The following is a 22,371-nucleotide window of genomic DNA, read 5'->3' as shown; positions in this document are numbered from 1 at the left end:
TGTCTGAGCATTGCTGTCAGTGTTGTTGTGTCCATTAATCCTTGCCCCTAATCTGTCACGAAGTATTTTGGGTGGGAGCTGAATGAGGGTCTCAATTCTTTCACTGTTCGCGTGAGAGTCGGTGCTGTTCAGAAGTTCGTCCTCAGTGCAGGTCAACAGGTAAAATTGTTACATAATATTTTAAAATCGTGTCGCGTTATACAGACCTGTTTAACTTCGCATACATTTACTACAGGCTACCGTAAAGTAAATCTCCTTTTGGATATGAGAATTACAGTTCTATGGGTGTTTGTCTGATAGAAAACAACCGTGTTCACAAATAGGGTCATGCAGCCTAGGTATTCTGTTAGCAAACCTGTTGATTTGTTTTATAGAAAATGTTTCTTACCTGATTGTTTAAATGTTAATGGGTGGTATTTAATGAGCAGATAAAACCACACGTCAGTAACTAATTTGAATTCCTCCATGTAATTCGTAAAATAGTTTATAATGGAGATTACTACGCTAAATTATCCAAATAAGGAAATACATTTAAAGAACTTTATGTACTCCATTCTAAACTATTAAAAGCTGCCATGCTTTTGTTGTTCTTTGCTTTAATGTGTTTTCTTTGTTTCTATTTCATGTAAAGCAGTATATAAATAAAATTGAAATTTCATCCATTGAAAACAACTTTTGACAACATCTAAAGTGTAAATGGCCATATGGCGTTTAGATGGTTTTCCAATTCACATAATAACACTTTACAATAATGTCCCATTTACTAACATAATCAACGTAACACTTTGCAACACTTCAACCTAGCTAATGTCAGTTTTTACATTCATGAATGTGTATGTTTACATTAGTTATTATTAACCGAGTCATAGCCAATGCATTAATTATGTAAACAAACAAGACTTTGTTGTAAAGTGTAACCCACCTTATTTTTAATAATAAACAACTTATGCTTTAATTTTACCAAAGTTTTGTAAATCAATTCTTGAAATTAAATAATTTGCATTAAGTTTGTGAAGTGTCTATCCGGAGTAAATGTTTTTTATTATTTAACAAATTCACAAAAACTCTCGTAATTGTTGACGTTTCAAAATGTTTGGCTATGCATTGTCGATACTTCTCATTAAACATAATCAAGCCTTTATCAGTACGCATGACGCACATTTCTAACTTTGAGAGGATAGGTTTGTGGACAGCGCACATCTGCGCGCTCCAGATAAAGCGCGCTATCAACCGCGCCCAGGTGCCCGACGCGACGCGCCCTGCGCTCCACTGCGCTTCGCTGCGTTCAACTCGAAGCAACTAGAAGTTTTGAGTAGCTTTATTAAAGTCTTTAAATGATTGAAATGCTAATATTATGTAATCCAATTTAATTGGGTCTGAAGGTCAAAATGTAAGCGCAAATAAGATACGTTGGATTTAAAAAAAGTTTTGTAATATAGCCTATATTTTATGGACATTCTTAAAATTAAGATTTTAGATGTTTTTTACCGCGAATAATTTCTTTCTTACCTTTTAATAGTCTGCAGAACAAAAAAGATTTTGTGGAACAAAATGGAACCATTCAGCAGCCCCACAAAAAACATTTCTGGAAACTCTAAAAATGGCTGGGTTATTTTTGACCCATAATGGGTAAATATTGGACGGAACTCTTGCTGGGTTAAAATTGACTCAATGCTGGGTTGTTTTAACCCAACTGTTGGGTTATTATACCCCCATTATGCATAACAACAACCCAACATTGGGTCATTTTAAACCCAGCATGTGTTCCGATATTTACCCATTATGAGTCAAAAATAACCCAGCCATTTTTATGGTGAACCTTTATTTTAAAGACTATAATGTTGGGTTGTTTCAGCCCATCCATAATTTATCCAGATTTTTCCACATTTTACCCAACCATAGATTGAAATGTATGTGGAAAGTAAATATTCTGCAATCAAAACTTATCCTATTATTAATAATCATGTTCTCAATATCTACAGCTGTTGGAGTCATGTCAGCTTTTCTTCATCACTGCCCATTCCTAAAGTCCACTCCTGGTCCATCTCTAAGGAATGTGACTGCATACCTTGGCTTGGCTGACCGATGTCCCATCATTGTCCGCCAGATGTCTATTAAAGCCACCCAGTCTGTTGATGAAAACGGTAATGCTTTGGTGTACCTGCTTGCGAACTTAACAAATACACCTTTATCTACTTTACTATAATGTACCAGATGACGTGTGCATTGAAATGGACAAAGACAAAGTTTCTTGTTTACATTTCTGTTTAGGTCTGCTCCCTCATAAGGAGCCAAAGAGACAGCTGGCCACCACTGCAACCCAGGTGGCGATCTCCATGTCCAAGGGCTGTCCTTTTGTCTCCTCCAAGATCGGATTGGTTAAAGCCAGTCCACAGGTACAAGAGGATGTTCAGGCAATGCAGATGAATGAAGCCAATGATTCAGGTCAGTTTCATAGATGTGTGTATGGAAATTTTGGTTAATCTACAACTATTTAAATGTCTCACAAAAATTGTATCAGCTGGACTTCAAATAAACATCATGTTATAGCTTTTGTTGATGTATTGCTTATGAAGCAGGCATTGTCCATATGATTTGATAATGTGTTATAAAGCCTGATTGCACTTATGTCTCATTTTGCCACCACTGTATAATTAGTTTGATGCTGAAGTGGCTCTTTTATCTGAATAGTCTATCATAAAGGGGTTGGTTGCATAATAATACACAGATTGGAGAACATTCTCCTTTCTGCAATTTGCACAATTTATCTCCAATTTGAGAGAATCCTTAGCTGTGAATACCAAACAGATAATGACTCAAAGACTGCTTATGTAACAAATGCAAGTCTTTAGGCAATCGCATTATACAACTTCATACAGCTGTGTGTGCACTCGAAATTAACAAGATTATTGGAAAATTGCGAGCTGATCTAATTTACTTAAAATAATCGTAGAAAACATTGTTTTTGATTCAACAAATCGGTTTGATGGCATATATCTCTGTTCTCAAGGCATGATGAACTCGCTGTTCAATGGTTTACAAAGTTATCACTCCCTTGGTCTTACACACCTTCTTCAAGACAACATTGCTCAGCTTGACAAAAAAATGGCCTTTTGTTCTTTTATTCTTTCTTTTTTCCAATTTGTTCACTCATTTTTTTTTTAAATTCAGCTCAGCCCAGTTTCGGCTATGATGACTTCTTCACTCAGAAGATTGTGGAGAAGAGGAACGATCACACCTACCGTATCTTTAAGACGGTGAACCGTTCTGCTGAGGTTTTCCCTTTTGCTGAGGATTACTCTGTCCCAGGACGCACGAGCTCCCAGGTGTCTGTGTGGTGCAGTAATGATTACCTTGGCATGAGTCGTCATCCCCGCGTGGTCAATGCTATACAGTAAGTACATTAAATAATAAAAAAATTACTTTTTTTAACTGTTGGTTTGTTATATGTTATTAAGAGGTTTTAATCAACCTTAAAATGACATAATAATGGTGTAATAATCAAGGACTTTGCTGATGTAACATGGCGGCAGCAGGCGTAGTGCTATTACGCACTGCCCGAAAGTAGTCCCCTGCTATTGAAAGTAACCAAGGGGACTATTTTTGGGATTCAAAAATGGTAAAGGGAGCTGGAAAATGAGCATATTTTCAAAAAAGTAGAAGATCCCTTTAAACAAAGGTACAGGAAAGTAAGCATTTATCAAAATATTTGCTACAGTAAATATGTGCATTTTATGAAGCATATATTAAATTACAATAATATAAAACAATCACCCCTGTCTGTGCTAAAGTCTCATAGTCTTAGATGAGATTCAGAGCATTAAAGTTTGATTTCAATCTTTGACATGACCTAACTTAGTCAATATTAATCATGCCAATGATTTTTAGAGAGGCTTTGGAAAAACATGGTGCAGGAGCCGGTGGCACCAGGAATATATCTGGCACAAGTAACTATCACGTGGCCCTGGAAACTGAGCTGGCCCGTCTACATCAGAAAGATGGAGCACTGGTCTTTTCTTCCTGCTTTGTGGCAAACGATTCAACCCTCTTTACTTTGGCTAAAATGCTTCCAGGTATCCAATAAAATAAAAGCTGCTTTTTTACAATAGAACATTGACATTTAAACGTTAGGATTTTTTTAACTAATGGTAGGCTGAGATCTATTTTTATGTAATAGAAAGTACAAAATCTACCAGACAGAATTGTTAGAGCATGGGCATATTTGTAAAAAGACCTAAAGGCAGCGATTGTCTCAGTTATTTAAGGTATTTACAACAAATCTTAAATGTCTTTTCACTATACAGGCTGTGAGATTTACTCAGACATGGGTAATCATGCCTCCATGATCCAGGGCATCAGAAACAGCGGTGCCAAGCGTTACATTTTCCGGCACAATGATGCCAATCACCTGGAAGAACTACTCAGTCGTTCAGACCCCCTTACTCCCAAAATCGTAGCCTTTGAGACTGTGCATTCAATGGACGGTGAGTACGAAGGGGACATCACAGACCTGACTTTGATGTGGGACATATTTATTTATTTAACACTAGTGTTGGGCAAAGATTAATCGCGATTAATCACATACAAAATAAAAGTGAATTTTAGCATTATATATAGCCTATGAAGAGTTTGGTTCCAAAACGCGATAAACACCATTTTTGAAAAAAAAAAATGAGTTTCTGCCAAAATCAGTGGTTAAAAGTAAATTCTAAATTTTACGCAAAATCCAATATCCGCCGTGTTATTCTGTCATCTTTTCTCCCTTTTTCCCCAAAATTCGATAAACGCCACTCCTCCTTTTTTACAGAAAGCAATAAATCCATTCCTGAAATTATAGCCCACCAGTCACGCAATGTAAACAAACAATGGGGGCGCGCTGAGTACACGGAGTCCTAGTTTTCCTCATCTACTTTGTACTTCGTGATCAACAAACAAAACAAAATTATACTTTAATAGCATTGATAAACCTGTGAGGGTTTTCTGTGACGGGAAAGAAACGTAAGCAATCAACATCTAATAATTTCCGTAAGAGGCACTTGGGTGCTTGTTCTCCCGACAGGATCAAGCTTCTCATGCTAAAACATTGACCCCAGAGGATCTTATGAAAAACTTTACATTATTTTACTCAAAGTCAACGAAAATCGAGCAGTGATCGCTGTGAAAAATGTAAAGAGACGACGTCAAGTATAACTGCAGCAATGACAGTGTTCTTAATATAACAAAGTAAGTGTTTTGGTTAATGCCATTAATGTTTATTTTTTAATCACTGTTTCCACTAGTCAACTAAATAAATATAAAATGGTAAAGATGAATGCACATTTATACATTGATTTAATAGATTTATAGCATATTGAAATAAAAAACTGTCATGTATTTATAGCATTTTGTGGAAAAAAATAATTCGTTTTTATAATAAATCTTTGAAAATCAAGTTATGGATTTGAATTTTTTATGTTTTTATAACCTAAAGATGCTATGTGAAAGTTTGTAACAGAAAATAGTGGTTTTCATCTCGTCACTTTCTTGGTATAGAAAACACGTTTTTACCGAAATTTGTCCAAATGGATTTATTGCGTTTTGGAACCAAACTCTTCATATATTAGCATTATATAGTGAGCATATATATATATATATATATATATATATATATATATATATATATATATATATATATATATATATATATATATATACAGGCAGTGCCGGCGCCAGCCGAGCGCTGATGAGGGGGCGTCTTAAATACCAGAGGGGGCGATCACACAAAATGCATTTAACTCCCCAAGCTAGAAAATACATATAGCTTTGGTACGTCCCTTAAGCTTTAACGTGTTATAAACAAACATCTCTGGAATACAACCACAAAAACTACAGCTATAGTGAGCAACGTACATGATCTGAACACTTTTACTATATAAAACAACAAAAAAGCATAGCCTACCTAACGTTACTTAACAGCACAACACTGCTAATTTGAAGTTCAGACCCAGCCAGAGGTAGTTTCTTTTTAATCCATTTCGAATGTCCATGGTGAAATTAGTTAATGCAATATAATACTTTGTGTTTGCTTTCCGAAGTGCAAATCATTTTCACGTAATGGTGGGGGACAGTGTTTGCAAATGGTTTCTAGCGCAAAAACGGTCCAAACGCAACATTTTATCTAAATTTTGGTTCAATTTGATCATTTAACGTAGTTGTTTTTAACTGCCACAAGTAAGTCACCATAAGCTAGCGAAACACCAGCAGATAGAGAACCACAATAGCAAAATGACAATAACTCGTTTACACATTTAGCTATGCTTTAGGATAGGCTAATTCAAATACCTGTTCGTTAATTATAAATTCAATGTCTGTTTTTTATCTATTAATATTAATACATGTATTTTACTTCTGATAAACAGGTGTGTGTGAGAGAGATGCTTACCTTTAACGTTAAATGCAAAACAAGTATAGGTTGGTTGTACTTTAACTTGCAAGGATGCTGAAGAACATAAACATCTCAACTTTTCAAAACTATGTACAGTCTGCTGAAGTTAATGCCAGAATTGACATGACAGCCGAACATTTGGTTCTGTGCATCTGAAATGCTCCGGTAATAATCCACGCCACGGCATTAATTGATGTGTGATAATCCGGAGTCCGGTTTGCAGAATTTGCAGTGCTATTTTCCATATATCCATTGCTACAGGGCAGGACCGGGTCACTCTCCCACTCCTTTCTGTAACTTTTGATATACTTTCGCACTTCGACATCTTGATTTCCCGCTGAGACTGAGAACGCGGGGTCATTGTCGACGTGGGTCAACCCGTCAACACAAAAGGCTTGTTCAACTCCATGCGGCGCTGCAAGAACCGACAGCCGGATGACGTCAAAGTACCGCGAGAACGATTCGAGAAATCATGCAAAGTGTAATTTCATCTCGCTCCCGCGGCGCTTTGACGTCATCGCCTCACAGTTCTAGTGGCGCCGCTTGAAGTGTAACAAGCCATGGAGTGGGCGTGTATTTATTAATGTCACGGTAGACAACAGAATACATGCACACTTTTTTTGTTTTGTTAAATAATTAGACTATTAAATTCACTTTAGGAAGACAATACACAAGGCAAATGTGATTTTTAAATAAAATTGTATCATTAAAATCCCATTCAACATTAATGGTGATATAAGGGGGCGGGAAAGTGCCGGTGAGGGGGCGACGCCCCCTCACGCCCCCTCGTGGCGCCGGCCCTGTATACAGGGTTTAAATTGAGCCGGGGCCGTCCGGGGCTAAGCTCCGGCACATAGGCTGAAGGTCTCGCTCTGCTCGTGCCAGTGTACCCGCTGCGCTTGTGCTTGTGTACTCGCTGCGCTGGTGCATGTGCACTGACGCGAAGGGAATAATGTGTTTCCATTCATTATGGGGCATACTCACCAACGCAAGTTCAACGATTTGCGCGAGTAGATTACATACAAAGTCAATGCAAAGATGCAACCAGACGCGTCCTCGCACGGGGCGATGCAAATGACGCGAATTGGGCGGCGCAATTGCCGCGGAAACACGCGCTTTTCCTTTTACACGCGTCTTCGCGCAAGTTATGCAACTCGAGCGAAAAAACTCAGGAACTTCAAGAACGCGCTTTCACACTGGATCATTTGACATTGTAGAGACAAGAGAGAGAGAGAGAGAGAGTGTGAGAGAGAGAGAGAGAGAGAGAGAGAGAGAGAGAGAGAGAGAGAGAGAGAGAGAGAGAGAGAGAGAGAGAGAGAGAGAGAGAGAGAGAGAGAGAGAGAGAGGTAATAATGGTGCCCACGTCTTTAGAAGGACTAAAGTATGTATGTCACTCATCTAATTACAGTATGTTAACTAGATAACACTGCATATAACTCATTGTATAGTTTAATACATTTATGTATTTTGATTACACAAATCAAACCTTACGATTGTTTTAGCTGCTGACCAGCATAGGGAATCTCTATTGCTAATTTATTATACATGTTGATGATACAGTACTGTGTGTTGTACCTTTTCTTGTTAATTTAATATTTTTGGGTAGCCTATCTTATAGAATTATTCAAGGAGGTGGATTCCTTTTACTTCATTTAAAGTTTGATAAATTGTGCATAATGACATGTGCAACAAATGGATATAGGGTGTCAAACTCATAGATTTGCATAATTTAAAATTCAGACGCTCTTTATGAAATATTTGTGGTCAATCTCTGGCACAGATTTAAAGTTGAAACTTATCAAATCCTATCAGAGGTCCAGAATGTCATTAAAACACACCAGTAGCTTTGCTGTCATCAGTATTAAACATGTTACCCCTTAAAGTACCCTCCCTGCAGAGCCCCCCCCCACATAACAAATCCCAATTTAACCCCTGTATATATATATATATATATATATATATATATATATTAGTGATGCACCGATGTATCGGCCGCCTATATTTATCGGCCGATTTTTGATGAATTTAAAACCATCGGCATATCGGCAATAGCACGAGAAAGGCCGATACTGATTGTTTATTAATTAACTGCATAAAGAAATCCATTATATGTAAAAAATGAGTTAATGTTATTAATAAAATAAATGCTGAATAGCAAAAACCACCTTTGAAGGTTGATAATGCTGTCTTATTATATTTGTTTTAGCTTAATTTGTGCCTCTCTTATTATGTTGGTCAGTTGAATGTTAATTAGATCCAATCCATGTTTAGTAAAAAATAATTTGATGCAGAAATAAACTAGCTAATAGACCAACTGTATAGTATTGTATACAAGTGTTTAATATCGGCATCGGTATCGGCCATAAGTTGTCTGTTTAAATCGGTATCGGTATCGGCCCAAAAAATCCTATCGGTGCATCCCTAATATATATATATCTGAAATGTGTATGTGAGTGTGTTTGAATATACATAATAATTACACACAGCACACACACACATATTATGTAAAAATTAACTATTATTTTGTATGCGATTATTTGCGATTAATCTTTGCCCAGCACCTAAATTTGCTAAGCAGCTTGTAACAAAGTTCAAAGAATGAAATACAATTTGTTTCCCAGGTGCAATTTGTCCACTTGAGGAGCTGTGCGACGTTGCACACAAATATGGAGCTCTGACTTTTGTGGATGAGGTTCACGCTGTCGGCCTCTATGGGGCACATGGAGCGGGTGTGGGAGAAAGAGACAACGTCATGCACAAAATCGATATTGTCTCTGGAACTCTAGGTGAGAGAGAGAGATGCATGATTTTAGCTGTTAACAATTTATTCTATTAAAATTTTATTTTATTTATCATTTTTGGATGCATATCTTCAGGAAAAGCATTTGGCTGTGTTGGTGGGTACATAGCCAGCACCGCCGCCCTGGTGGACACTGTGCGCTCCTACGCTGCTGGCTTTATCTTTACTACCTCCTTGCCTCCCATGGTGCTGGCGGGGGCTTTGGAGTCGGTGCGTGTGCTGAAGAGCCCAGAAGGTCAAGCTCTACGCAGATCTCATCAGAGGAACGTCAAATACATGAGACAGCTGCTGATGGATGCCGGGCTGCCTGTGATTAACTGCCCCAGTCATATCATTCCCATACGGGTCAGTGTTTGTACACGCCTATGGGGGGCTTTATCTGCATTTTGCATGCTCAGTTACTTGGAACAAAAATTAGCTTTTCAACCTGCATATCAATCTGAATATATTTTACTTATATTTTGATCTATCATTACGGGTTGGAAATGCAGCGAAAAACTCAGAGGTGTGCGATATTCTGTTGGAGAAACACAATATCTATGTGCAGGCCATAAATTACCCAACAGTGGCTCGTGGAGAGGAGCTGCTCCGACTGGCTCCATCTCCTTTCCATAACCCAATTATGATGAAATACTTTGTTGGTAAGCTATCAAATGACAAGAAATGTTCAAGTAAACTTTAAGAGTTTGTTCTATCACGCACTGACTTCACATATTTAGATATTAATGTTAAAATTTTACTTTGGTATTTTTATCATTTTATGTATATTTTATGTTATACAGAAAAACTCTTGGACGTCTGGCAGGAGGCGGGGCTACCGCTAAACGGACCAGCAATGGCTTCTTGCACTTTCTGTGAACGTCCTCTCCACTTTGACCTCATGAGTGAGTGGGAGAAGTCTTACTTTGGAAACATGGAGCCAAGATACATCACTGTGGCAGCACAGTGAATCATCCAATCACCAGACCAAGATGGCGAAGATCTGTTTTATCAGATTCAATTGACACTTCAAAAAGTTTGACATTTATCATTTATTTCATGGTAGCTAAAATAAATGTTAAGAATGCTCAAATAAGTATTTTATGCACTGTTTATGGCAGTTTAAAGCATTTCTGTGTAGTTTGTTGTGCCTGCTATTAATGATGCAATAAGAATTCATATACAGTAAATGTACTACTGAAATATAGTTATTCACACTGGCTAAATTCCCCGTTATTGTGTGTTCCCTTTGCATGACAAAAACCTGCACATGGGCACTTTTGGTAATGTATTTGAATTCAAGTGTATATTACATTTATTCATTTCTTCACTTGTTTAAGCTATCGTATGTACACATGAATCAGCATGTTTAATAACAGTTTACACTGAAACCATATACACTGAGGCCAATATGTCCTGTTTGTGTTTTTGGACCTTGAATTTAAATTGATAAATTCTGAAATTCAATAAACATCAGTCCTAAAAAAAATCACTTCAGATATCTCATATCTAGTTGGTTTAAAATACAAGCAAAAACAATAATAAGATAAGGATAATGTATTGGATATTCTTTTTTTTCTCCTCAGGTGATTGTATTTGTACTATTGGCAAGATAATATTAAATAGCATAGTATAAGTGCAATTAAGTTTACACAACTCTTATATGTTTTTTATTTTATTTTTATTGTTCTGAAACTGATACAGTTTTTTATTCTGAGTGGTCTTTAATAGGTGGCCATGTTCTGTAAGAGATTGGAAAGGAAAATGTTTGCAAAATGACAATCATAGTCCAAAATATATACATCGTTAATATTTGATTGCTATTTCAAAACACTTGCCTTGCTGATCCAGTCAATGTAGGCGCTCACGCGAATGAAGACGGTGGGCTTCTTGGCGTAGTTGCAGTAAATTCCAGAGCCAAAGCTCACAATCCCATGAACTTCCCAGGCTCCATCATCACCCTTACAGTTCAGAGGTCCACCATAGTCCTCCTATGTCATGTGATTTTCAAAGGATTTACATATTAGACATTTTAATGGAACAGGAACATTGCTGTTTTAGAAATATTGGTCTAATTTGGAAATTGGAAAATCACTGATATTTAATAATAAGGTAAGTCACATTTATTTACTTACATTACATCCAGAGACAATACCATCTCCACCAGCGCAGATCATGTTTCGTGTAACTTGAGAGCCCCACCAATCAGACTTAGAGCAAGTTTCATAATCCACCACAGGCAGAAGAGCTTGCTGCAGGTTATCAGCAATGGGACCATTGGCTGGTAAATGGGAAAGTGGATGAGAGAGAAGTTAAAGGGATAGTTCGGCCAAAAACGATATTAAACCCATGATTTACTCACCCCCAAGCTGTCCAAGTTGCATATGTCCGTTGTTTTTCAGACAAACACATTTTCGGATATTTTAGAAAATATTTTAGATCTTTCAGTTGATCAAATGCAACACTACGGGGTCCAGCCATAGTCCACGACCTTCAAGTCCAAAAAAAGTGCGTCCATCCTTCACAAATTAAATCCAAACGGCTCCAGGATGATAAACAAAGGTCTTCTGAGGGTAATCCGTGCGGTGTTGTTGTAGAAATATCCATATTTAAAATTTTATTAACGTAATTAACTAGCTTCCGGGAGCGCCGCCATCTTAGACTCAGGAGTATTAGCGTAGTGTACGCACTTTTCTTAGTGACGTATGACAAATTCGGAGGGCGGGGGGACAGAGCACCAGCAGAGAAACCTCTGTACGCTGCGTAAGCTCTCATCCTGAATGCGGATGAGTCTAGGATGGCGGCGCTACCGGAAGGTAGTTAATTACGTTAATAAAATTTTAAATATGGATGTTTCTGCAACAACACCGCGCGGATTGCCCTCGGGGGACCTTTGTTTGTCATCCTGGAGCCGTTTGGATTTGGTTTGTCAGGGATGGACGCACTTTTTTTGGACTTGAGGGTCTTGGACTGTGGCTGGACCCCGTGATGTTGCATTTGATCAACTGAAAGATCTAAAATATTTTCTAAAATATCCGAAAATGTGTCTGTCTGAAAAACGATGGACACATGCAACTCGGACAGCCCGGGGGCGAGCAAACCATGGGTTCAACATCGTTTTTGGCCGAACTATCCCTTTAAGGTGAAATACTGTATATCACAATATATCATCAATATACCACAATAAATATCCAAATAGTTGCTCTTTAAAATTTACTAACAAAACGTACTCTAGAGTATACTGTAAAAAATTGCAAAAATGCAGCACGAAGTTAAAACAACTTAGTTTTTCAAGTCAATTCAACCTACTATTTTAAGTTTTGGCTTAAAAAAAGTTGACATAACTTAAATATTCAAGTTGAATATTAAATGAATGAATATCTGCCATAGCATTACACACTGTAATAAAAATTGGTATTGAAGTCAATTCAACCTACTATTTTACATTTTGGCTTAAAAAAGTTGACATAACTTAAATATTCAAGTTGAATATTTAATGAAAATATGTGTTGATTTGACAAAAATGCTACGTATTTTTTACAGTGCAGTTAAAAATGTATGCAAAAGGTAATCTATTCCCAAAGTTGCATTAATTTGGCACATGAATAAGGCTTTTCTTCACCATACATTCTTACTGTAAAGGCTTCCCCAGCCAGTGACATAACAGGGCTCGTTGTGGGGTAAAATGACCCCATCAGCAGGCATACACGCAGGCATGATGGTGTCACTTGGAGTGATGGGATTTTCCAGTTTGATCAGGGCGATGTCATTGCTGTGGTCAGAACACAAAATTAAAATTGAGATAAGCTAATTCATTGCCATCATTAGCACAAGCATTTGCAAAATGTGAATGTTTGGTCTTAGCAACGAGCCCATACCGTAAAAAGATGGAATTCCTGTTCTCATAGTCAATGATTTTAGCAGGGGCGATGGCGAGCGACCCCTCCTCCTTCTCCTTCTTCAGGTTATGTTTACCCAGGTACACTCTATAAGTTCTGCTACTGCTGCACAGGAAAAAACAAAACAGTTCAGAACTACAAGAGTGATACAAATAAAGCGGTTATTAACAATTTACTAACAAAACGTACTCTAGTAGTACAACAGTATACTGTAAAAAAAATGCAGCACGAAGATAAAACAACTTGGTTTTTCAATCAATTCAACCTACTTTTATTTTAAGTTTTGGCTTAAAAAAGTTGGCATAACTTATAAATTCAAGTTGAAATTGTTTAACTTATTTTTTACGTTAAAGTAACATAAAAATATATATGTTGATTTTGACAAAAATTACACATTTTTATCAAGAGGTATCAGAGGTATCAAATAGTAATACTTTGAGATATTTACAATGGTACACTGTAAAAAAATTGCTGTAATTATGCAGCTGGTTGCCAGTAACTTACTGTAGAAGATGAAGACTGAAAATGTTTCATGTTCATTTAACTTTGAACAAACTATTGCTAGTAAATGACATAAATGTAAAATCTACAGTAAGTTACTGGCAGCTAGTTACCAGCAATTCCCAGTAATACTGTAATTTCTACAGTGTACTAAATTACTATATTTACAAATCATTTATTTCATAGAATACCATGGTACATGTGCAGTGATTGATTGATTTTATTTGACCACTTAAATATAAAATGTAAAACAGTCCCCTGAGTCATACATTAAAATACATAAATACCTGCAGTCAGCATGTAATTCTATGGCAATTATTATATTACACCACAAAAAATGAATTTCTTACATTGTATTTTTGTATTGTTTCCAGTATAAATATACAAACATTCTTAAGTTCGAGATACATTCATTTGAGAAGCAAAATTACCTAAAATTTAGTCTTGTTTACTGAAAAAAAGTAATGAGTTTATGCTTAAAACAAGTAAAAATATCTGCCAGTGGGGTAAAGTTAATTTAATAAAATATTAAATATTAATCAATAATAATAAGTTAATTATTAGCAGATTTTTTTTTACTTTTTTAAGCAGAACTCACCTGATTTCCATAATATTTTGTTTATTTTTTTCCATAAAACAAGACTTAATAGGTCATTTTGCTTGTCAGGTAAATGTATCTCAATTTCAGATTTTTTTAGAGACTTGAAATCAAGAAAAAAAAAGATATTAATTATTCGTAGTGTACTTTACAGTCTGATAATATCCTCAGCCTAATCTTCATCCCATTCAAAATATTTGTTCAGTAAAAAATTTGCTCAATATAAAGGTTTTCATTCCACTTAAAGTGCACCATGCATAGAAAACAGGAGAAAACAGGATAAGACAGGATAATACAAAATGTTTTATCCAAGTAACTTTGGATGAAAGTAAATAAATGTAAATAAACGTAAAACAAAAGACTGGACTATAAAGCTCTACTAAAGGTTTCTGCAATGTAACCTCTGGTATTTTACCTGATACAGTAAGCAGCAGTAAGAACCCACTCATTAGAAATGAGGGTTCCTCCACAAATGTGGTGCCAGTTACCACCGCTGCTATACTGAAGAGAAATCTGAAAAAATAAGGACAGCAAAACATTGTCTGTCTTATTTCTTATAACTTCATATATGTACACAAATCTACCTGCAGGTAATAATGTGCTTTAACACTTCTGAAATTGAAATTGTAAGATAAAAATCTTGTTTATTAGGATTTTACAGAAATGTTAAAACAATTTAAAAATCTGTATAATCTGTAATTTATTAATAAAACAATTAAATGTGAATGTACCTGCCAGGGCCAGCTATGTGGACGCACATCCTCACCTCCTACTACCCTCTTCACAACTGGAGGATATGTGGGCAGCCCACACCCATAAGCTGATGAGAAAAAAACAACACATTACAATACAAAAATTATTACTATAAACTTTTTCTATTTACCAAAAAGTCCTTAAAGCTTCTTACCTCCAACAGTCAGAATAGCCAGGAGGACCACAAACCTCATCATGTTTGTATCTTTAGCTTTTCCACTGTGAACTGGGGTTTATATTTTCAAAAAAAGGATTTGGCTGTGTTAATGAGCACATTGACCATTTCACTTTCAATAAGTCAGTAAGCAATTCTTAGGAACCAATGTCCTTGATGCGTTTGGAAAAACAAACAGAACGGACCCCAGCTGGTGGCCCTCTGGGTTCAACTTAACCTTGATCATTCACACTGAAAATATATTTCTTTACATTTACATTAAGGCATTTAACAGATGCTTTTTCCCAAAGCGACGCACAAAAAAGGTTGAAAACAACAAAGCGATTTGTCTTAAGGAAGCAATAAAATGAGACAAATATTACACTATTTACTAAAATAAATACATTTGAATTGGATCATCAGCATATACTGTAAAAAAATACAGTATAGGCCTTAAAACATGCAAACAATAATATATATACTCATCACGTCTGTATTTACCAAAGTATTATTTCACTATCCTCTTCAAGATAATGTAATGCATTTCACTGGCCGCAAATGTAAGATAACAAATATTTGTTGTAATTGGTCTAGGTTGGTTATATAAATGTTAGGTGTTTGCATGTAGCCACTGCACTCAGACATCGTGAAATTTGTGATCTTGGCTTTGGTCATTGCTGAAGGTAAAATTATTTGTTTTTACTTTGTGCCCATTAAAACAAACAAAAGTTTGTTATGTATCATTTATTTTGAACGATGAACCAATATAACTATTTATCCTAGTCTATGCTTGTATTAAAGTCTGCAACTGTGGGCAACCCACCATTTACCCCATCCTCTCAAGGGTTGTGGGTGTTACTGATGTTAGACCAAACAGCTGGCTGTGTTCCTTATCATCCTGAAATGATCTGTAATTTTATGTTTTCAGTCACGTTTTCCTGCAATTATTTAGACTAAGTATCAATGAATTTAAGTGAGATTATGCGACAGCATTGACATGTTTCTTAGCAATTTATAGTTAACTGTTAAAAACTTTAGCTTTCCCTCTTTAACTTCATCTTACTCGACAACTTCCACTGCAATATTTTACTGGGGACGTCTGTGAAGTACTGTAAGAGCTTTACATCTACTTAAAGGATATGTCAGATTGGATTGTCAGGAATTTTAATTCTGAAGTTTATAGGCTCAGTGTATGCCCTGTATTCAAGCATACTGCTCACAATAATACACCAACTCGGTTTTCCTTCCAGCCAATGACCCCATTGCTGATATCCTGCAGCAGGCCCTGGCCTGCTCCCTGTTGTGGACTTTACTACCTGCAGCAGGTCTGAATGGTGGGGCAACCTGGTGATCAACCTTATTATGTGCGCTGGTGGAGAGGGCTTGGTGTCCAGCTGCAATGTAGGTTGAAGTCATTATTATTTTTCTCTATTTTCCGAGTATCCTAATATAGAAAAAATGAAATGCATGTTTGATAAAACACAGACTATAATGATAGTCCATATTATCCAGGTGTAGTTAGATTTTAAAAGCTGTTATGTTTGAATGTTCGATCATAATTAAAAAGTGTATGTAAACTATAAGCTCAAGATCATTTTGACGTCATTTCAACGCTGGATTTTGACGTCAGTTCAGTGTTGGGTCTTGACATTTCCATTTCTGTTTAACATCAGTACAACATTGGGTCTTGACATCAGATCAACGTTGAGTATTGACGTCGGGCCAACGTTGGATTTTTGCGTCAGATCAGTGTTGGGTCCTGACGTTAGATTAATGCTGGATTTTGAAGTTAGATCAACATTGGATTTTGACGTCAGTTCAGTGTTGGGTTTGACATCAGGCCAACGTTGGGTCCTGACGTAAGATCAGGGTTGGATTTTGACGTTAGATCAGTGTTGGATTTCGATGTTAGAGCAACGTCGGATTTTGATGTCAGTTCAATGCTGGGTCTTGACATGCAGGCCAACGTTGGATTTTGATGTCAGATCGGCGTTGGTTCCTGACGTAAAATCAACGTTGGGTCTTGACGTCAGATCAACGTTGGGTTTTGACGCCAGATCAACATTGGATTTTGATGTCAGATTAACGTTTCTGTTTAACATCAGTTCAACGTTGGGTCTTGACATCAGATCAATGTTGAGTATTGACGTCAGGCCAACGTTGGATTTTGACGTCAGTTCAATGTTGGGTCTTGACATCAGGCCAACATTGGATCTTGATGTCAGATCAGCGTTGGGTCCTGACGTAAGATCAACGTTGGTTCTTGATGTCAGATCAACGTTGGGTTTTGACGCCAGATCAACATTGGATTTTGACGTCAGTTCAATGTTGGGTCTTGACATCAGGCCAATGTTGGATTTTGACGTCAGATCAATGTTGGGTCCTGACGTAAGATCAATGTTGGATTTCGACGTTAGATCAACGTTGGATTTTGACGTCAGTTCAATGTTGGGTCTTGACATCAGGCCAACGTTGGATTTTGATGTCAGATCAGCGTTGGGTCCTACTGACGTCAGATCAACATCGGGTTTTGACGTCAGATCAAAGTTGGGTTTTGACGCCAGATCAACATTGGATTTTGAAGTCAGATCAATGTTGGATTTTGATGTCAGATTAACGTTTCTGTTTAACATCAGTTCAATGTTGGGTCTTGACATCAGATCAATGTTGAGTATTGACGTCAGGCCAACGTTGGATTTTGACATCAGTTCAATGTTGGGTCTTGACATCAGGCCAACATTGGATCTTGATGTCAGATCAGCGTTGGGTCCTGACGTAAGATCAACATTGGTTCTTGATGTCAGATCAACGTTGGGTTTTGACGCCAGATCAACGTTGGAGTCTTGACGTCAGATCAACGTCGGGTTTTGACTTCAGATCAACATTGGATTTTGAAGTCAGATCAACGTTGGATTTTGATGTCGGATCGGCGTTGGTTCCTGGCGTGGAATCAGCGTTGGGTCTTGACGTCAGATCAACGTTGGGTTTTGACGCCGGATCAACGTTGGATTTTGGGGTCAGATTAATGTTAGATTTTGATGTCAGATTAATGTTTCTGTTTAACATCAGTTCAACGTTGGGTCTTGACGTCAGATCAGCGTTGAGTATTGGCGTCAAGCCAACGTTGGATTTTTGCGTCGGATCAATGTTGGGTCCTGACGTGAAATCAGTGTTGGATTTTGAGGCTAGATCAATGTTGGATTTTGACATTAGATCAGCGTTGGATTTTAAAGTCAGTTCAATGTTGGGTCTTGACGTTAGATCAATGCTGGATTTTGACGTTAGATCAACGTTGGATTTTGATGTCAGTTCAATTTTGGGTCTTGACATCAGGCCAACATTGGATTTTGATGTCAGATCAATGTTGGGTTTTGACGCCAAATCAACATTGGATTTTGAAGTCAGATCAATGTTGGATTTTGATGTCAAATTAACATTTCTGTTTTACATCAGATCAACGTTGAGTATTGACGTCGGGCCAACGTTGGATTTTGACGTCAGATCAATGTTGGGTCCTGACGTAAGATCAATGTCGGATTTTGACGTTAGATCAATGTTGGATTTCGACGTTAGATCAGCGTTGGATTTTGACGTCAGTTTAATGTTAGGTCTTAAGGTTTAATCAACATTGGGTCTTGACGTCTTCCCAACGTTCGGTATTGACGTCAGGTCAACATTGGATTTTAATGTCAAATCAATGTTGGATTTTGACTTCAGGCCAACTTTGGGTCTTGACCACAGGCCAACGTTGGATCTTTTTACTGACGTTTTGGCTTTACTTGCGAAAACACAGGTAAAGAACTACACTACCCACAATCTTTAAGCGAGATCCAATCATGAGACCTCCTGCAGGGGGAACCCTGTTTGCTTCGAATCGCTCTCCAGGTTTCTGTGGCCTAGCATGATTTCGAACACAAGTGTAAATTATCACTATTAGTAGTAATGTATCAATGTTCAGATATGTTTTATTAAAAATATTTAAAATTATCTTTAATGAGCATTATAGCCTATAGATTTCTGCTGTTTTGTCTGAATGCTAGGGTATGGTGACTGCAATACTGTGTCATACGGAAACACTGCCTCTACTCGTTGGGGGTGCAGAGTGCAAGAAAAAATATAGAAATATCATTAAAATAAAAAAATGTAATAGCTATTATCATATACAAATAAAGAAAACCATGCGTTTAAGCAATCGGATCAGTGTTTCTTTTATTGCAGAAATAAATCAGGTAAAACATTTGTGCTGTATTTTAGCATAACATTGATTTATCTGACATTTCATTATTTAGTAATTATTTACTTCAAACATTTGTCACCAGGGGATGTGTGTCTTGGACATTGTATTGCATACAATGGAAACATTTCCAGAGTTATTTTGTGGGCAAGAACAGTACACATTAGTCTCTGAGCCACTGAATAACTTTGTTATTAAAACTAACATGATCAGTGTTGAATTTAGAGTCATGACAAATAGAACCAGTAACATTGTTTTAAAGGGGACATTTCACAAGACTTTTAAGATGTCAAATAAATCTTTGGTGTCCCTAGAGTACGTATGTGAAGTTTTAGCTCAAAATACCCCACAGATCATTTATTGCCACTTTGTAGGTGTGAGCAAAAAAGTTTAAACAACTCTTATATGTTTTTTATTTTTATTGCTCTGAAAATGGATGATACAAAATCGTTCTGTGTGGTCTTTAATAGGTGGCCATTTTCTGTAAGAGATTGGAAAGGAAAAGGTTTGTCAGTAATGTTTGCATAATGACAATCATGGTCCAAAATATGTGCATAATCAACCTTTGTTTGCTATTTCAAAACACTTGCCTTGCTGATCCAGTCAACGTAGCCGCTCACGCGAGTGAAGACTGTGGGCTTCTTGGCGTAGTTGCAGCTAAGTCCAGAACCAAAGCTCACAATACCATGAACTTCCCAGGCTCCATCATCACCCTTACAGTTCAGAGGTCCACCAGAGTCACCCTGTGTCATGTGATTTTCAAAAGGATTTACATATTAGACATTTTAATGGAACTGGAGCACTGCTGTTTTAGAAATATTATACACTTATTCAAATTCTTTCAATCAACATAGACCGTGTCACAATTAATATTTTCTAAAGAAAATCACTAATATTTAATAATAAAGTAAGTCACATTTATTTACTTACATTACATCCAGAGACAATACCATCTCCACCAGCGCAGACCATGTTTCGTGTAACCTGAGAGCCCCACCAGTCAGACTTAGAGCAAGTTTCATAATCCACCACAGGCAGAAGAGCTTGCTGCAGGTTATCAGCAATGGGTCCATTTGCTGTTAAATTGCAAAGTGGATGAGAGAGAAGTTAAGGTGAAATATTGTATATCACAATATATTGTGTTGTATGAATTTGAACAAACATGTGGTGTCGGTAGATCATGACAAAATATTTAAATTGAAAGCGAATGATCTTTGGTGGCACAACTGATAACATCAATGTGAATGTGTGAATTTCTGCAAAAGCTTTGCACATGTTTTTTTTTTACAATATTCCATATATTTATTAAACGTGACACTATATTCTCATAAGCATTACTTACTGTAAAGGCGTCCCCAGCCAGTGACATAACAGGGCTCGTTGTGGGGTAAAATAGCTCCATCAGCAGGAATACACGCAGGCACGACGGTGTCACTTGGAGTGATGGGAGTTTCCAGTTTGATCAGGGCGATGTCATTGCTGCAGTCAGAACACAATATGAAAATTGAGATAAGCGAATTCATTACAATCATTAGCACAAACAATTTCAATATGTGCATAAAGGCTTGGCAAGGAGTCTTGTCGCCCCCATACCGGATAAAGAAGGAACTCCAGTTCTCATGGACAATGATCTTAGCAGGGGCGATGGCGAGTGACCCATCCTCCTCCTCCTTCAGGTTATGTTTACCCAGATACACTCTGTAAGTTCTGCTACTGCTGCATGACCACAAGAAGAAACAAAACAGTTCAGAACCACAAGAGTGATACAAATAGAAAGTGATAATAAACATTTTACTAACAAACCATACTCTAGCAGTACCATAGTACAACAATGGTATCAAATAGTAATACTTTGAGATATTTACAATGGTACTGAATAATTACTATATTTACAAATTATGGTATTTACAAGGTATTTCATAGAATACCATGGTACATGTGCAGTCAGCATTGTAATACTAGGCATTGTAATGGCAACTGTTATTTTACACCGCAGAAAATGTTCATTGTATTTTTGCATCTATTAAATACACTAGAAATAAAAAATAAATGAAAAATAAGACATTCATTTAATTACATTGCAGTGTACTTTTTTTACAGTATCTAGGGCTTATAATATCCTTCGCCTATTCTTTAGCCCCTTCAAAATAGGTTTTCAGTTAAGAATTTCCTAAAAAAAAGCAGGTTTTCAATCCACTTTTATGGATTGCATCAGAGAAAACAGGATAGTAATACAAAATGTTAACTGCCTGCTCCCTCTAAGTCGCTTTAAATGAAAGTAAATAAATGTAATACATGAATGTAAAACAAAAGAGTGGACTCCAAAACTCTAGTGAAGGTATCTGTAATGTAACCTCTGGTATTTTACCTGATACAGTGAGCAGCAGTAAGAACCCACTCATTGGAAATAAGGGTTCCTCCGCATGTGTGGTGCCAGTTACCACCGCTGCTGTACTGAAGAGAGATCTGGGGAAAAAGGATAGCAATACATTTTTGTCTTATATCTTATAAGTTACAGAAACATAGTACAGTACCTAAAGTGCTTTAAAACTTCTGTAATTGAAACTGTAAGATAAACTACATTAATTAAAATCTACATTAATTTATTAATAAAACAATTAAATGTAAAGTTACCTGCCAGGGCCAGCTGTGTGGACGCACATCCTCACCTCCTACAACCCTCTTCACAACTGGAGGATATGTGGGCAACCCACACCCATAAGCTGATGAGAAAATAACAACATATTACAATACAAAAATACTTGAATATAGTAGTATAATTGTTACTAAACTTGTTGTATATAATATTACTTTTACTTTTTCTGTTTACTAAAAAGTCTTTAAGGGTTCTTACCTCCAACAGCCAGAATAGCCAGGACCACAAACCTCAACATGTTTGTATCTTCACCTTTTGCCCTGTCAACTGGGCTTTATATACTGACCATTTCGCTTTCTATAAGTCAGTAAGCAATTTTTAGGAACCAATGTCCTTGACGCATTTGGAAAAACAAACAGAACGGACCCCAGCT

At 36.9% G+C, this 22,371-nt stretch overlaps 2 protein-coding genes across 4 annotated transcripts; one reads left to right on the top strand and one right to left on the bottom strand.

Moving 5' to 3' along the window:
• Positions 1-7: 7 nt before the first annotated feature.
• alas2 (aminolevulinate, delta-, synthase 2) lies at positions 8-10,643 on the top strand. Its single transcript, XM_073867914.1, has 11 exons — positions 8-159; positions 1,983-2,144; positions 2,272-2,445; positions 3,011-3,094; positions 3,178-3,394; positions 3,889-4,073; positions 4,305-4,484; positions 9,046-9,210; positions 9,301-9,571; positions 9,705-9,865; positions 10,007-10,643. Exons 2-11 carry the CDS (start codon positions 1,994-1,996, stop codon positions 10,171-10,173), a joined length of 1,755 nt encoding a protein of 584 aa, XP_073724015.1. The 5' UTR covers positions 8-159; positions 1,983-1,993; the 3' UTR covers positions 10,174-10,643.
• A 147-nt stretch (positions 10,644-10,790) lies between these two features.
• On the bottom strand, positions 10,791-22,352 carry ela2l (elastase 2 like). 3 transcript variants are annotated; one of them, XM_073867915.1, is made up of 8 exons: positions 22,197-22,352; positions 14,933-15,021; positions 14,617-14,714; positions 13,082-13,207; positions 12,839-12,975; positions 11,339-11,484; positions 11,042-11,194; positions 10,791-10,945 (listed from the first exon to the last, which is right to left on the bottom strand). In XM_073867915.1, the coding sequence occupies exons 1-8, from the start codon at positions 22,234-22,236 to the stop codon at positions 10,928-10,930; spliced, it is 807 nt and encodes a 268-aa protein (XP_073724016.1). In that variant the 5' UTR covers positions 22,237-22,352; the 3' UTR covers positions 10,791-10,927. The 3 variants fall into 3 exon arrangements, with proteins under 3 accessions (XP_073724016.1, XP_055023652.2, XP_055023656.2); XM_055167677.2 differs by lacking the exon at positions 22,197-22,352 and adding an exon at positions 15,109-15,266; XM_055167681.2 differs by lacking the exons at positions 10,791-10,945; positions 11,042-11,194; positions 11,339-11,484; ... (2 more) ...; positions 14,617-14,714; positions 14,933-15,021 and adding exons at positions 19,742-19,823; positions 19,933-20,085; positions 20,273-20,418; ... (2 more) ...; positions 21,711-21,808; positions 21,977-22,065 and having other exon boundaries at positions 22,197-22,268.
• Between the last annotated feature and the right edge of the window lie 19 nt (positions 22,353-22,371).

Source organism: Misgurnus anguillicaudatus, chromosome 5 (assembly GCF_027580225.2).
Source record: "Misgurnus anguillicaudatus chromosome 5, ASM2758022v2, whole genome shotgun sequence".
NCBI lineage: Eukaryota > Metazoa > Chordata > Actinopteri > Cypriniformes > Cobitidae > Misgurnus > Misgurnus anguillicaudatus.
This window is presented reverse-complemented; position numbering and strand designations above follow the sequence as displayed.

Bases quoted from the DNA above. Each gene is read 5' to 3' on its own strand.
- alas2 (XM_073867914.1), top strand. From the start codon at position 1,994: ATGTCAGCTTTTCTTCATCACTGCCCATTCCTAAAGTCCACTCCTGGT. The intron at 4,485-9,045 runs GTGAGTACGAAG...TTTGTTTCCCAG, and splicing joins GACTGTGCATTCAATGGACG to GTGCAATTTGTCCACTTGAG. The intron at 9,211-9,300 runs GTGAGAGAGAGA...GCATATCTTCAG, and splicing joins TATTGTCTCTGGAACTCTAG to GAAAAGCATTTGGCTGTGTT.
- ela2l (XM_055167677.2), bottom strand. From the start codon at position 15,151: ATGATGAGGTTTGTGGTCCTCCTGGCTATTCTGACTGTTGGAG. The intron at 15,022-15,108 runs GTAAGAAGCTTT...TTTTCTCATCAG, and splicing joins GGCTATTCTGACTGTTGGAG to CTTATGGGTGTGGGCTGCCC. The intron at 11,195-11,338 runs GTAAGTAAATAA...CACATGACATAG, and splicing joins GTATTGTCTCTGGATGTAAT to GAGGACTATGGTGGACCTCT.